The sequence below is a fragment of the Suricata suricatta genome, chromosome 10 (genome assembly GCF_006229205.1).
Source record: "Suricata suricatta isolate VVHF042 chromosome 10, meerkat_22Aug2017_6uvM2_HiC, whole genome shotgun sequence".
Taxonomy (NCBI): Eukaryota; Metazoa; Chordata; class Mammalia; order Carnivora; family Herpestidae; genus Suricata; species Suricata suricatta.
The window spans coordinates 38768636-38786185 of NC_043709.1; the positions used below are offsets into that span (position 1 = coordinate 38768636).

Sequence of the window (17550 nt, forward strand, 5' to 3'; positions counted from 1 at the left end):
ATGTTTAGGGGTGCCTGGATGGCTCAGTTGGTGAAGCGTCTGGCTTCATCTCAGGTCATGATCTTGCGATTCATGGTTCGAGCCCCGCGTCAGGCTCTGTGCTGACAGCTACCTCAGAGCCTGGAGCCTGTCTTCGGATTCTGTATCTCCCTCTCTCTGATCCTCTCCTGACCCCTTCTCTCTCTGTCTCTCAAAAAAAAAAAACCATTAAAAATTTAAAAAAAAAGTGCCCAATGCACATCACCTATTTAGCCCACACCCCCCTCCAACACCTTTCCAGCAGCCCTCAGTTTGTTCTCTGTATTTAAGAGCCTCTTATGGTTGGGGTGCCTGTGTGGCTCAGTCAGTTAAGTGGCCGACTCTTGATTTCGGCTCAGGTCATGATCTCATGGTATGTGAGTTCGAGCCCCACCTGGCATTCTGTGTTGACAGCACAGAGCCTGGATTGGATTCTCTGCCTCTGTCTCTGCCCCATAAACTTAAAAGAAAAAGAATATCTTATGGTTTGTCTATGAGTTGGACGTTTAACTAAGCCACCCCAGGCACAGAGAGAGCCACCGTCTCTCTCTGCCCCATCCACGTACTTTCTCTCTTTCTCTCTCAAAACAAATATTTTAGAAAATCGAGGATTTAATGAAATATAAACAAAGTAACACTTTAAGTTGATTTAAGTAATATCAATATGCAATTTTACATTAATTCTTATTTTATAATCAACCATTTGATTAGTCAGTTTTCTAAAAATATTCACTGAATACCATTAATTTTAAAATACTTCTAGTACCCTCAGTTTATTTATTTATTAAAAGCTATGTGGTTCTTTCTATGAGGCATATGAAATAAAAATTTGCACACAACCCTGTCGAGGGCATATGAATAATACAAGCAATATTTTAAAGCTTGCATGTTGGATGCATGGTTATTCAGTCTTTCTCCATACATAGACACCACACCTTGTTGTCAATAAATAATTCCACTTTAATGGCAAAGTAATAATTTAGACAGATACAGGGTGCACATTTGCAAAAAAATATATGCAAGCTGGTTTACAAGCTAGAGGAACAATAAACCAATAGAAAATACATCATCCAGTTAAGTCCATTGACACCAAGTACTTATTGTCGGGGCTTTACAAAGACTACAAAACTTTGCAGATGATTTATTTCACTGTTTCTGCCTATTTACATGATATGTTACATCAAAAATGTACAAAATATAAAATGTATACAGACAAATGTTTCACAAACTAGTTTAAGTTGTAAACTAGGTGAACCTACTGGGATGTATTGCAGGAATTTCTGTGTATGATCATGTTTGGATCGTGTTTCTCGAAATGGCAGGGAAAAGATTAGCAATTGCTTTAGATCACGTATTATACAAGGGCAACTGGTCACTCATCCAGCTACATAGAGTGATGTTTCAGAACAGCTTTGATCCATGTTTGAGGCTTCAAAGTCAGGGTGACACTTCCATGTGCATAAATTCAGTTCAGATTTCCCTTAGGACAATAGCACCGTGTAGGACCTAGAGACTGAGAGACACTCTGAAAACTGCACAGATGTCTTGTGTTGTTATTGTTCTAGAGCAACTGACCCACGGGTGGTCACAGAGAGTAGCACCAATGGCACCTCCTGCAAGCAACATGTGTTCACGTGCATAGGACAAGTCTACACCAGGGCCTAGCCCTTCGGTTCTAAAAACTTAAAACCCGTCCTCTGTGTGGTGGTAACTTCTCCAATGATTCCCATCAGTTTTCATGCACTCTCTTTAAAGCCTGCCACAGCAGATGCACTTTCAGACGTTTCTCTTTTCCAAATACGTATTGGCTTCATGAACAGTTTTGAAGCATGCTCACTCTAGCACTGATAGCTCCTGCATAGTCATAACAACTGTTAAGTACAGGACAAACACACCAGATAATAACAGCTTCAAGGGTTTGCATTCTGTATTTGTTTGCAATGTACAGGAAATCTCAGCAAGCGAAACACTGCTTCACACCAACGGGATAAAATACATTTTCGTGTGTGTTGGTTTGGGTTTGTGCAAGTTTTTAAAATGATTATTTACAATACCTACCCAGTAGACTGTGCAAATCTAACCTTCTTTTACAGTATAAACGCTTTCTCTTCCACAGTGACTACACTGCTTCAGTGTTCTTTAATGCTGAATTTCTCATGTACGACAATAGCAATCGAAACAACATGCTCAAAACTAAGAGTAACAGTAATAATAATATGAAAAGGAATCAGGGAGGAAAGCCAGATCGTTGTGCTCATGTTACATCTAGTGCTTCCAGCGGTGCTGGATAAGAATTCCAAATCTCCCTCCTTCTCAAACTCTTTTGCCTAGAACTGGATGGAGTTCAGCCACATGTCTTCGCTTTTAAGTGACGGTCAAAGAGGGTTTCCGGGTTACTTGAACATTTTGGAGGAAAGGCAATCTAAATACGCAAGGAACAAATACTGATCTTTGTTCTCCTATCCAATTCTTCCAAAAAAAAAAAAAAAACCCAACAAAAGAAGATCTCTAGAGATGAGGCTACTGTGTTAACTGGTGTTGCTAGGTTGTAAATGAAAAGACAGTGGAAATTACCAGTGGTTTAGGGTTTAAACCAGCTGTTAAACTGTTGTAGAAATCTGTTTTAAGGCAGTGAGACAGCACCATAGGAAATGTTCCTTCTTTCACTGAAAAGGCTCAAACGAACAAAGCCCTAAAAAGCCTTTTGTCAGTGTTGACTAATAATTGGTATAAAACTCTGGTTAAGGGAGTGGGCAGGTGGTTTAAAAAGACCACTGTGGTAAAAACAACCTTATAAAACCTGTGACTCATACACGGAAAAGTTGGCGGAGCACATCATGTGAACGTGGCCGTTAGGAATCACGTTGGCACGTTTCCAGCTTGCCTCAGTAGTGTTTTCCCGGCGGTAGCACGATTCCCTTTGTGCTGATGGAGGGCTGGCCTCTCGGCTGCCTTTTGGAATGGGGTGAGCACACCACACGAACACTACCTGAGCCCCGGGACCAGCACCATGTGGCACACAGGAGGTTGGACGGAGAAGGGGCCCTGCCTGGGGACGACAGCCCCTCGGGGGAAACGAAAGGAGGGGACAAAAAAAGGTCTGCACTGTAAACTTTTAAAGAGGAGAAAAACAAAGTCCAGTTTGGCTATCCCATGTGCAATCTATTCGGGTGCCCTGTCATTAGGGTCCTTTCCAGTGGAGCGGTGGAGCCGCACATCACTCCACGGGTATAAAAACGCCTAGAAACAAAATAAAGTTAAGCTCCCATTTCAATTTAGCATCTTGGCGGTTCAGACTCAGTTCAGCTGCCTCCTTGGAGACCACAACTCTGGGTCAGGGCCCCTGACAGGGTGCTTTCATACTGGCAGTGGTTTAGTGAAAATACTTTACTTTTGAAACATTTTGAAAAAGCATTAGTCTTTTCCCCCAACTTTCTTCACCCTCTAGAGAGTTGATTCGAGAGATGAATCTAAAATGTCTTCTTGGTGGCTGGTGCTATCGCTGTCACAGCTTTGTGTGCCCGAGTAATTGGCTGCTTCTTGGAGTTTCATTAGCATATTCATCTGAAGAAAGAAAAAGAGACATCGATGTAGGCAGCGATGCAGTGAGTGAGCCAGCCCCATAAAACTCCCGGCCCTGAGCCACACTGAGGCACATGCCATCCAAGTGAAACGGGAAAGCAATCTGAGGCTCGTATTAGTTGCCTCCAGCTCCTACACGGTTTCTCCCAAACATGGCTACACCACCAAACCATAAGGACAAAACAGGACCTCTAGATAGCTCTTTTATTTGGGGTTGTGAATGAATACTGCTCCAGCAGGGCGACTGGGAAGGAAACTGTATCACAGCCGGACATCTGGGCTCTCTGCTGGAGAGTCCGCCAAGCTGCCCAGCTTTTTTGGCGGGGAGAAGCAGAGAGCACTGAATGGCAACTCAAAGTCGTGAATGTTCATAGCCACGCAGACGCGCGCACAGGCGCACACCCGCGCCCCCCTGAGAGAAGGAGGGGACGGTGGGGAATGCAGCCAGCTGCTGCTCTCCAGCACACCATCTGCTGCTCAGGAGCTGACCTCCAAGGAGGTGAGCGAGTGAAGCCAACCATGAGTGTTTGAAGAGGGAGAAGGAAAGAATCCCTGTCAAGTTTCTGTTGTTGTTGCAATTTCTGGCTAAAATGTGATTGATAGATCACTGAAGACAAGAGCCGCCTTCTGGAACAGCAGCAGCTGCCTCCGGTCTCTCAGCTGATAGGACAATGGTAATATTTGTTCCAGTAAAAGGGGCATATGCGTGAAAGCACCTGGGGAGAGAGACAGCTCACATTCCCATGTCTTACAAACTAAAAGGCAGCCACCTTGCTTGGCTTTTGATAAGCTCGGCAGATCCACTGTTGGAGACAAAAGAAAAACTGTTTAAAAGCAAATTGTGGATAACCCGTGCAACAATTTTAGAAAGTGCAGAAGAATTGGCACCTGTCTTCGTGAAAGGAATGGACTTGTTTTTTGGTCAAGGAATTCTAGAAGTTGTAATAATCTTTGTGTTGTTTAATGCATACTAATGTATTATCTTATAAAGTCATCAAAGTTGTTCTCTTTTTTTCCAATTTAGAGAAATAGAGATTAGGATCCAACAGAAAAGAAAAATCTAAAAAAAAAAAAAAGGATTCCTTAGTGATACGTTAGGTTGTGCATGCTTGTGGGCTCAGTGTAAAATGTGTGTTCAATAAATGCTTCTGAAATAAATGATAAACTGATAATCACCAATTTCAGCAAGCATGCCTTTTTCACAAAGAAGCTACAGTTTATAGCATATTATAAAGTCATTTTAATGTTCTTCAGGACAATATTTTTCAATATACTTGTTTGTCTAACTCTCTGAGTTTATTCAATCAGCTACATACAGATATGAAAGTAGTGACAACCTCTCAAATCCAATAAGGCAAAAAGCCAAATGTCTCCATCAATGCATCCTTTCTCTGTCTCCCTCTCTCCCTCTCCCTCTCTCTCTCACCCACACACCCCAACCTGCATGCACACTCATACAGTCTCTCTCCTTTCTGGTGTCAATTCCTCCCTCTTTAGTCGCCGGCTGTATGTTCAAGCATTTGAGTGAAGATAATTTGTAAAACGCAATTGCGAGTCGAGCATCCTCCTGATTTACTAAGAGTAGAAGTTGTAAGTGAGGTTTGTTTAAAGGGTTATGATTCTATCTCAGTCATAAATGTCTCAAATCACTTGAATGCTGCATGCTGTAAAAGTTTTATGATATAATAGAGGTGTTATTAAAGTCTTTATCTTTGAAAATTGTGCCACACAGTAAATAATTTTATTAGAATAAGTTCCAAGTGTCAGATCCATAAGAAATGTTCACAAGGGATTTACTTTGCTTTCTCATAGTGCTGCTCTGTCCTTTCAAGTCAAAGGGGATTACAAAACGGGGCGAGGTTGCATAGAATCCGACAGTCATGGGGATGAATCGTTATTTTCCGCACAAGAACGTCCCTCCTCTTCTCTGCCTGCTCCATAGTCATAATGTCCTTGGCCAGATCCTTATCACCCCTGCTATTTACAAATCTGGGGGGCTCCCAGCCTCCATCCTCTCTCTTTTAATCTGTCTTCTGTTCTGTTACCAAAATGATCTTTATAACCTGCAAATCTAGTTTAAGGTAAGTTAAGTGCCCTGCCCAAACATCTTTGGTAACTCCTTATTATCTATGTGATAAACTTTTGGATTCCTACAGAGATAAAAAAAGACTCAGCAGAATGTAGCAATTGGAGATTTTTGTAGCTTTAATTGTTCTGGCCCTTTTTGTTCTAATCTCACCAATCTGCATAGAGCTTCCTAAATTCATCATTTTTATTAGACTGTTCCATGTTTCCCCTGCTGTTTCCTTAATCTTGGATGTTCTCCAGTGAACCACATGATGAGCTTCTATTCATCATTCCAGATGCAGCTCAAATGTCTCCTTCTCTATGAAGCTTTCTTCTAATCACTTCCTCAATGGACTCACAAGTTCACCTAGCATGTGACTACAATTCTTTAACTGTAATTTATGTAAGTAGATACCTCTTTCCACTAATGGACTGTTAGCTTCTTGGGGTCAGAAATGATATCTTATTTATGTCCTGACCACCAGGTGTTAGCCCTGAGTACATACTTAGTAATACTTATTGAAGTATGAATGAGTTTGTTAATGATGAGTAAAATACTGGGAGATGAACCAAAAACCTGAATCCTTGTTCATATCTAAAAATATATTTGACACTAAATAGTGGATTGTTTCCCAAATACTTTTTATTTAGATTGGACTGGAAATATATTTTACTTGATGTCAGTAATTATAGAACTACAACAAAATAAAAGCATATTGAGAGAATATCTTTTTATCAGAATATATTTGATCCAAAGATTTACTTTTAGGTAAGTCTTCTGCTATTTAACATTTCATAATCCCTTGTTTCTTAAGCTGTTTAGTTGAGCAGCTGTTTAAGAATCAGATTTTCTTTAACCCCAATATTCCCTCAGTATGGGAGATTCTGGACCTCTTTTCCACACTAGAAGACAAGAGCATTCAGAGTCAGGAAAGAGTGCTAGATGGGTTTAGCTCATGAGAAGTGTGGGAATTGGGAAAGATGAGGGCATAACTTACTCTACAGTGTAATTCTCAAGACAAATGCTATAAAACATCTCCTTATGGCAACAGACACCATCTACCAATGCTACAAAGGTAAGACAAGAAGTAATAAAAAATTCATATGTAATAACCTATACCTGTACTCTAAAGCTTATATTTGCTCTGTTAAATTTTACCCATCCCATCAGCAATTAATTAGTGCATGCTCACAATTATGCTGCTCTAAAGCTTATACTCTAAAGCTTATATTTGCTCTGTTAAATTTTACCCATCCCATCAGCAATTAATTAGTGCATGCTCACAATTATGCTGCATCCAAACCAATCCCTCCACCAAGCTGATTTCAAGCTATGTACAAGCTAAAGGGCCAGCCACCTGTTATAAAAATACAAGTCTAGGTCCTTAAGGATTTTATGATTTAGAGCAAAAGTCGAGGATAGGAAGTCCTTTATAGGAGTTCTCTGGACTCTAAGGAGGTCTATGAATATACTTCCATGACTCTGTGGAACCCTTTGAAATAGTATGTAAGATTTTCTGTATGTGAGTGCATTTTGCTGGGGAAAAGATCTTAAAAATCTCTTAGGTTGTTCACGTGTAACCCCCGCAAATGTTAAGAATGGCCATCTGGGATAACGTTGGGTGTGTATTGGGGTTGAGGGTACAGGAATATCCCACATAATACCAAGTCATTTTATGTTCTTGGGTACAAAACAGGTTATGATTTTTATTCATTTTCTTTTTTGGTCATTTGTTTTAAGTAGCATAATGACTTTTATTTCAGTATCTTTTCTTTCTGTATTGAATATGCAATCCAGTGATTTCTTTAGAATGGTAAGCTAATAAACACATTGCATTTGACACCAATCTATACAAATTCATCTATAAACATAAAAAAATACACAAAAATAAAGCATTTTCCTAATAATACCCTTTGCTTAATATTTTCAGAATACTCATACTTTGGAGTTTTATTGATCTTTATTAAGTCATTCACAATTGTAAATTAAGAAGGACAGGGAGAATCAGGGGGAGTAAGTTCCCTTTGTTTTCTAAGTCAGTTTATTCTTCTCTTCTACGGGCAACAAAAGACTAATTCAAAATTTAATCAAACTAGTTGATATATGTAAAATATTCTTTAGTTCTCCAAGTGTATGTTAGATTATTTTCCTTTTTTTAAATTTAAACACAAATTTCAGTGAATTGAGTTTGTAATGTTTAATTTATTTTACACAATTGTATGCATAATAAGATAAAAATTATGGTCACAGAATACAGCCTGGTTTTAGTGTTTCTTGATATTTAAGCATGCAAGTTTGGTCTTTAAGAATTTTACCCAGTGAAAGCAGACCAAAGACAAGAGTTAAAACTGAATACCTATATCAGGACAGTCCCAATATTACCTCAGATAACTATATCTTTGATACAAATGACTAAATATTGATGACAATACCCTGTAATTAAGCTTATATTAGAAGAATCACACATAGTTTCTTACCAGAGGATCCCCTTCCGTGTCACTCTGTGGAATGTGCTTTGAGGTTGTGGCTTCCTTTGTGGATATGCAGCCCTCATACCCAACATCTTCTGGTCGCAGCTGAAGTAGTGCTGGACTGTCCTGAGGCAGGGATGCTGAGCTCCATGGGTATGTGTCAAGCACCCACTTTGAGGGGTCTTCCCAAGGTGCCCGCTTCCCATACATCTAGAAAATGATCACATATTTGATAAATATAAAATATATTTCTATTCAGTAAAACAGGTGGCCACTAACTGTTGGATTCCTTTGCACACTGAGTTCTTAGGGGACTTTCAAGGGGATTGTGTCCATATTCAATTTTCCAGATTATAAACATACTTCTGTATACATATCTCTCTTTAAACTTGAAGGAGAAACAAAGCTGACCATCTGGGATAGGTGGTCATCACTTGAGAGAGTATGAGGGAGGTTTATTTCAAATGCATATAAAAATCACTGCCCATGTTTATCTTTATTAGTAATTTTATAAACCAAAAGAAAACCCACAGCTGAGAAAGAAACATTCCAGCAAGGGAGAATTGAAACAGGGCATGCTAGACAGTAAATGGAGTTCTCTACTGAAGTGCACTTTGGAAAGATAATAAATAAAATAAGAGATTTTTCTCTGTCAACCTCATTCTACTCAAACTTTCTTTGAAAATAAGAAGACTTTCTCAGACAGTCATTTTCTTTGGATTAATTTCCTCTAATAATCTCATCGGTCCCTGTAAAACCTCTTTTTAGATGTTTATTTCTAAGGCCAGTGGTAAAAGAAGAGAAAAATGGGAAATGGAAGCATTCATGTTCTCAGGAATCAAGTGGAGGCAAAGAGTCAGAAAGAAAGAGATGATAAAGCCTGACTAAAGAACTGGCAGTGGATTAAAGGGGAGAAGATGAATACAAGATATGCCATAAGTTTCTTAAACTGGACGAAAAAAATGAACCCATTAAGAAGAGCACACTGAAGAGACAGAGGTAGAGGGGACTTTGTAAACAAGTACAAGGCCATAGGGGGACAGAAATTTAAGCTAAAATGAAGAGAAGATGGCAGTAACATGGGCAAATTAGTTCTTTGATGTACTTCCTTTTCTCCTTGACCTGCTCCACTGAGGGCAATTCTGGTTGCCAGCTGCATATTTGGTCTCAGACAGCATACTGTCAGGTGTTCTATATGTCTTACTGTGGTTCAGTTAGACAAAAACAAAATGGTGGACATTGATACCATAAAAGGCACATGGATGCTTTCTGGAGCAAAAGTTTTCTCTCAGTTAAAAACCGGCTTTATAGAGCTGTCATAGCTTGCTATACAACTTGAGCTAATTGAAGGAACACTTATACTTCTTGGAAAGGAAGTGCTACAAAAAGAATACAAAAGTCTAGAATCAAATGATGGCAGCCTTTTAAAGAATCACCAAGGGCAGCAAAATTGGAAGTGGCCAATAAAATGCTAAATAGGCCCAATTCTATATTTCAGAGTAAAACAGATACTATAGAAAAATAATCGAAAGAAGGTATAGTTAATATTTAGAATACTGTTGTTTGTTGACATTTCAGGAAAGGTAGAATCACTAGAATGAAAATCCGATTCCATTGTATCACCAGTGTTTTTTTTTCTAACTAGAACATCTGGCAGAGAGTATCCCCATATGGTTCCTCATCAAAGCATTCATTTATAAAGAGATTTTTCCACTCCTCTCAACTCAGATTTTCACTTTTGCAATCAGGCTTTGCTGTTTCACCTCTTGCTCCAATTCAAGGTTTTGAACCCAAGGAAATGGCTTATAACACAGGTGATTCCCTTTCTTCCTGCTCTTAAGAAAACACATATATGGACATCATCTGCCAGTGGATTTCTGGATGAGCATGTCCTTCAATAGCAATGAGAACTGTTTACCCACCAAACAGTTTTACTTTCTTATCTCTCCATTGTGCTAGATCTCCTCCCTATGCTCCGTACATCATGGTTGATTTAGCATTCACACTAACCTACTACTAAATATCTAGGCCTACAGAAAGAAACAAGACATTTCTATCCCTCTTCAAGAATAATTTTGAAGGACGTCTGGGTGGTTCAGTTGGTTAAGTGACCAACACTTGATCTTGGCTCAGATCATGATCTCATGATTCATGAGTTTAAGCCCACATTTGGCTCTTACCTGACAGTGCTGAGCCTGCTTGGGATTTTCTCTCCCTGCCCCTCCCCTGCTTGTGTGCACGCATGCTTGTGTGTGTGTGCATTCTCTCTCTCTCACAAAATAAATAAATAAACTAAAAAAATTATAAGTTTGAAATATCTCTCAGTTTTAGTCTGGGAAACATATTACTCTATTGGTTATACTTTTGCCTAAATTGAAGCTGTATAAAATTATAATTTTCAGGATACTGTTTTATAAATAATACTGATTTAAATATTAAAAAAAACTAATGCACTGTTTTTAAGTTTATTTATTTTGAGAGAGAGAGAGAGACAGCATGAGTAGGGGAGGGGCAGGCAGAGATGGAGACAGAATCACAAGGAGGCTCCACAGCATCTGAACTGAGCCTGACACGAAGCTTGAATCCACAAAACCCTGAGATCATGAGCTGAGCAGAAACCAAGAGTCAGATGCTTAACTGACTGAGCTACCCACGGGTGCTCTAGAACTTAGGCACTTTTAAAAAATGAGATCTAAGAAAGCTCAGTATTTTTAGGTATTACTGTTTTTGAGTTTACAAAAGCTCCTTTTTCTTTATATGTTTTAGCAAACAAAGACAAAACACATAGAATTTTATATATAAAGATTTACATGATAGCTTATTAATACTGAAACTGTATGAAGAAAACATGTAATTGATTTAGATATTAGTTTTTGAAATTATGACTTTCAGAATATTATACATTTTCACATGTTTTTTGCATAAATGATTGAAATTGAGAGACTCACATCTTAGGCTAATAATTTAGAGGGATCCAGAAAAGTGATATATTCTACTTAAGAAACAGAAACGTTTGGTATAGTCTTTTATTTTGTTGGAACCACTTTCTGGGGCTAGATTGGCTCATACTCTTAAAATATGAAAATGGATTACTTAAATCTGCAATGAACCAGTTGATAGCATTCTCCAGGATTATTATCTCTGAAATCTTCAGAAATCCACATAATATTCACCATGTTCATCAGAACCATCATGGTGGTTCCAACTACTGCCAGGCTGTTCTACTAGGTGAGGAAAGCATGCCAGGGAAAGGAAGAAGGAAGGAGTAGAGACAATCAATGTTTTTTAGATAGTAAAATATTTAACACAGCATTTCAGAGGACAAAAATGTGAAAAGCAAGGACTATATCATAATTCTAGTAGTAGTGTGATAACCAGAAATAGAGATGTCTAAGCAAAAATGTCTTGAACTTCTACTGAGTTGTTGAAAAGATTAGATTTTTTTACAAAAAAATTAGATGATTATGCAACAAAAGTCTTAAAGATTTCCCCTTGACTTTTATAATTCTACAATTTCATGAAATTTCAACTCTAGTTTAAGGAAATAGCATACTTTTCTGAAGAAAGAGAATTTTCTTATTAGTGCTATATTCTGATTTTTTAATTAAGAGTACATAGAAGAGCTGGTTATAGGGCCTCAAGACAAGGTGGCTGAGCACAGGAGCAGAGATAATGCTAACCCAATGTGCCATCAATTTTATCTATTTATCTATTGTTTGTTTTCTCTAAGTTTTTATTTAAATTCTTAGTTGACATATAGTGTAATATTGGTTTCAGGAGGAGAATTTAGTGATTCATTACTTACATATAACAGTGCTCATCACAAGTGCCGTGCTTAATATCCCTCGCCCATTTAGCCCATGCCTTGCTCACATCCCCCCAGCAACCCTCTTTGTTGTCTGTAGTTAAGAGTCACTTATGGTTTGCCTCCCTTTCTTTTTAAATTCCACATATGAGTGAAATCATATGGGCATTTGTCTTTATCAGACTTGTTTTGCTTAGCATGATTACACTCTAGTTCTATCCATACCATTGCAAATGGCAAGATTTCATTCTTTTTGATATTACCATTTATTTTATTTTTAATTTTTAATGTTTATTTTATCTTTTTGAGAGAGAGAGAGAGAGAGAGAGAGAGAGAGAGAGAGAGAACGAGTAGGGGAGGGGCAGAGAGAGGGAGACACAGAACCCAAACCAGGCTCCAGGCTCTGAGATCAAACCATGAGATCAAGACTGAGCCAAAGTGCTCTCCTACCATAGATTTTAAGAAGTCAAGTGCCTTAGAATTTAGAGCACTTTCTCAAAATAGTAAAAGATCTTGCAAGTGATGTTAAAAGGCTTAAAAGAATGAAACATTCTAAAAACAGGGAACCTGTAAGCAAAAACTACTTGTTGCAAATTATGATAAACAAATAAATGCTCAAGGCCTATGTAAACATGCCTGTCTTGTAAGATGTAGCACTGTCCAATTAACTGGCTATCTAACTGCTATTACCCTTGGCAATAATCTTGGCTTTAAATGGGAAGTTGTTGGAATAAGTGTTTTCTCTTTCTCCTACATATTTATTCTTAGAAGAGAACACACAGATAAATAAAGTAGTATATACTACTTGATCTTAAAAACTTTCTCAGTATTTTTATGTAGTTCATGCCTTCAGTTTTCTGTACATACATCTAGAGAAAAGAGTATTTTCGACTTTCAAGAAAATGATAGTATTTGTTTGTTTTTAAGCAGTAAAGAAAATTGAGTGCTATACCTGAAGACCTTCTCTCACTGCTTCCAGAATGTAAGGAACCAAAGAATAGTTCCAGAGATCCATGAACCATACTCTAGAAGCTTCTACATCCATAGGGCAAGGAAGGAAAAGTCGGGGACCTAAGAAGAAGCAAACAAACCATTTTTGAGAACCATCACATTTAAAAATCTAAATACATAAATACTCAGACATCATCTTGGGGGAATGAATGATATGTCTTGCAGGATTCTTAAGAAATTATAATCTTGCCAACTTGATTATTATTCAAGTACATTTTGCTGAAGACTCAATCCTCTGAATTCCCCTTCCTTTGACCATAAAATCTTAATCTAAAATATAACATATTAGAGTTAGGAGAAACCTTACACATTATAATCCAATACACCTGTCCCATTTTACAGATGACGAAACCGAGCTGAAATAAACTGCCAAACATAAAATGTGTCACTATTTGCAGAAGTCAGACTCAGCCTTGGTCTTCTGATCTCAAATGTTAAATTCTTCTTCTCATTTACATTGTATCTTTAGTGAGTGCATCTTTATGATCCATCAGTATGGGAAAGAGACTTTTATACATTCAATTTAAGGAGGAATAGAAAAATAAACATCTTTATGTCAACTAAAGAGAAGTAATTAAGTTTTATCTTAATGAAAATTATAAAACAACCTCAATTATCCATGAAAGATCTAAAATGTCTCTAACTAAAATCTTCTCTCACAACTATATTTGATATGAACCATTGACTGAAATATGTTTTTAGCATAAAAAAGAACTTGAAACAGATACAGTTTATTTCAAATGATTACCTGGTTTTTAAATATTTGTCTATATTAAACTCTGTTGATTTTAGTCAAATTTAAGTAAACCATAATTGTCAGCCAAAATGAATGTAATCAGAGATATAAAGCTTAGAAGAAGGCAAACTTTCAGAAGTGAAAAAGAAAACTTAAATCTTTGGAAGCCTGGAAAACAATTAGCTTCACTTGTTATTTTCTACCATCCAATCTGGCCATCTTTACCACATACTCTTAGTTCCTGGAAAATAGCATATTGCAATTTTGGAACTCACCAATGGTAACATCAGAAGAACTGTGTGTTTCCAGAAAACTGTTGAGATGATGCCATGTCTTAGGAATCCAATCTATAATTTTGACTAAGTCATTATTGCGTATATTCCTTTCAATTTCTATCTCTATCAATTTCCTTCGAAGATATCTGCCTAAAAACCCTTTCACTGGTTCTCTGTGGTTTGCACATAGCACCCACCTACAAAAAGGAAAGAAAAAGGAAAATAAAAAATCTTTAAATAAATATTTAAGCCCATAGTATTCTCTTTCCAATAATAATTGAGAAATTTCCTATTTCAATCGGTGGCTCACTTAAATGCTCAAAGGGGTTGGAGATTCATTAGCATTAGAGGCATACAAAGTAACTAACTTTTCTTTTTGAGCTAAAGAGAAGCTCTTGTGTGTCAGAAGTGAGTGGGTGTGTACATGCTGAGTCCTCTTCTGTAGGAGAATCACAAATCCTGAAATAGAAACTCTCTTCACATTCCTCACACTTAGAAGAAAAATGCTCTACTTCAGCTGGTGACAAAGTGAGCAGGACAAACATTTCTTTCCTTTTCTTTCTTTCGTTCTTTTTTTTTTTTTTTTTAAAGAAACACTTCTGATTACAGGTTGAGGTTTACAAAACATCTGCTCGAGAAAGAATGCCAGAAGAAGTGAGAATTATTTTCACACTGCAGGTCACCGCGGGCAGGATTTGTCAATGTACAAATGGAAGAACACTAACCTAAAGCAAAGAGTAAGAGACAGTACAAAAACATAAATAAATAAAAGGAAACATTCAATTTATCGTTACCTGAAATTGTGATGCAGCTCTAGATTTGGTGATGAAGAAACTCCCTGATTCATTGTTCCAATAATATATGGACTGGAAAATAAAATAAAATCTGTGGGTGTACTGAAGGTAAAAGAGATTAGTACATTAAAATTGCCTTTAAAAAACCTTTAGGTAAATATAGATTATTCCATTTTAACATTAGGCTTTGAAAGGGTAATATTGTCATGTAAGGTTGAAAAATAACAAAGATCATTGAGCTAGAAATTTGGATTTGAGACTCTAATTTCCGGCCTGGCATCCTAAGGAGAATCATTTTACCTTTCTGAGCCTGAGTTTACTCATCTATAAGATAAAAAGGTTAGACAGAATAATCACAGTAGTGTCATTTCACTATAATATCTTATGACTCTTACTATGATTATAATCAAATTCATTAAGTTTTCCTCGTATTACTTCATAGATATTTTAAAGTTTCTCAAAAACATGAGAAAATTTGTATTCTTGTTTCAATGCTCATCTTATGTTGATCTATTTTTAGCATTAAAAAAATCTCTAGCAGAGATTAATTGTGATATTTGTGTCATTAAAACTAATTTTTAGTTTTCTCTTATTTAAAGGCCATATTAGAGTGAATCTTCAGTGTGTTTTCATATTTTTTATATCAGACTTCAACCTTTTACTCTCATTGTAAATAGTTAAAAATTAGATTCATTGATGGAAAAAGATATATCTGAATGCATTAAATTTATCTTTAGAGGAAGGATGAATGGAAACTCTGATGTGAAGTAAAAATGAAACCAGAGCCCTAAAGGTTCGTTTTAATTCTTAATCTCCTTGATCCATTCCATCATTGATACTGGTCTCCCAGACCCTCAACAGATCTGTAGAAGCTAACACCATCAAGTAAAACCTGTCTCCATAAATGCTTCCTGGGACTAACTGTTGAATGAATAGATAGACATTCTAAAAAATACACAGGGAGTTTTTGAAATGTTACAATATTCATGAAGGCATCTCAAGTTAATAGCATCCACCATAGATTTTAAAAGGCTTAAAGGCATAAGAAAGCAAATTTGATCATCATTTCATCATTCAAAATATTTCATAAGCATACCATTTGTTGTATTTACAGTTGAGAAAACCATTGAAGATATCACTCAGAGAGCCTACATGATGAAGATTATCAAGAATTATTACAACAGGAAGCTCTACACCATTATTATCAGCACTGCACTGTTCAGCCAGGTTAGCTAGATACTGTTGCAACTCCTTGAAAAAAAAAAAAAAAGAAAACAAATACATCAATGATAAATTTCTATCAATGGGACGCAATTCATGGTTTAGGAACAGCACACTTTGTCAGCCATCTGATATCTTTTAAAAACCTATAGGTCATTCCATTGATATAAAACTTTATTCTGCAAAACAGAAACATATAATGCTGAAAGGATATAATTTTTTAGTTTTTTAATTTGAATTTTTTTAATGTTTTTCTTTATTTTTGAGACAGAGATAGACACAGAGCATGAGGAGGGGAGGGGAAGAGTCTCCAGAGAGAGACACAGAACCTGAAGAAGGCTTCAGGCTCTGGAGCCCAACATGGGGCTCAAACTCGTAATCCATGAGATCATGACCCAAGCCGACTGAGCCTCTCAGGAATCCCCATTTTTTAAAGGAAAACAACAAAGAGGAAAGCTACTGCACAATGCCTGCAGCAGATATAAAACTGTAAACACAAAAGTGTGTTTATCAGATGTTGTCTCCCCTTAAGAAAAAGCACATACAAAAAAATATATATACACATATATATATGTATATATATATACACAAGTAAATAAAAGAGAGAGAGAGTGAGGGGGAGAGAGAGAGAGAGAGAGAGAGAGAGAGAGAGAGAGAGAGAGAGGAAATTCTGGATATGAGCTCTTAAAATATCAAGACAAATATCATTCTAGCTTTTGGTACCACAATGATAAAAGTGGATTTAAGCAAACCTTGTAATTTCAATGGTAGAATGAATCCAAAATGTGGCACACCTAATTTTGCACTGATACTTCAACTATTTTAATTCCAATATATTTTGATAGGGTGCAAGAAACCACAGCTCCAGGACTTGGACAAAATGTGGTTACTTACTTATCTATAATCTGCATAAAACTTCTGTTATATTTCACTGGATCACTTGATATTAGCATTTCTTGAGTTTCTTGTTTTTTTTTTTTTACAGGTATTATTCCTTTCTATAGCTTTAAATCTAAATATGATAACTGGTTTGCTGATTGTTCTCACAGATGGGTAGACCAAGAATGTAATTAGGTTTCTCAGAATTATCCTAATCAGTAAGAGCAGTTCCATAATATTTGCATATTTACAATGGCATTTTCCATTTGTAAATCTTGTTCGGGGTTAAAAAACAGTTCCATGATTCTAATTTTGGGCAGACAGATAAATATCTGAACTTCTCACCCTAGATGCCATTTCCCTCTGTCTGTAACACCACTTTTGGAACTAAAAGGAGTAAAGGATAAGGGTGCCTGGGTGTCTGAGACAGTTAAGTGTCCGACTCTTTTTTTTTCTTTCATTAATTTTTATTTTATTTTTTTTACTTTATGAAGTTTCATATTTTTTTAACATATGCAATTATTTTCCATCATTTACAATACAGTAGTTACAATGACACTCCAAACAGAAAAGCAAAGTAAAAAATCAAAACACCAACTTCTGTTTCATGTAATTAGACTTATACAGAAATTAGAAGGTTAAGTACCAACTAGTTAATCACCTAATTTCACAGCTATCTGAAGTGGCAAT

The 17550-nt window shown here is 36.8% G+C and overlaps 1 protein-coding gene across 1 annotated transcript in view; it reads right to left on the reverse strand.

The window, feature by feature from the left end:
- Positions 1–957: 957 nt before the first annotated feature.
- The window catches only part of NAV3 (neuron navigator 3), an 821156-nt gene continuing 804563 nt past the window's right edge, over positions 958–17550 (reverse strand). Inside the window, exons 34-39 of the mRNA XM_029954939.1 lie at positions 15857–16011; positions 14761–14832; positions 13967–14163; positions 12897–13015; positions 8146–8349; positions 958–3582 (exon numbers count right to left, since the gene is read on the reverse strand). Coding sequence (XP_029810799.1) covers positions 3463–3582; positions 8146–8349; positions 12897–13015; positions 13967–14163; positions 14761–14832; positions 15857–16011 — 867 coding nt within the window. The 3' untranslated portion in view covers positions 958–3462. The remainder of the gene's footprint in view (positions 3583–8145; positions 8350–12896; positions 13016–13966; positions 14164–14760; positions 14833–15856; positions 16012–17550) is intronic.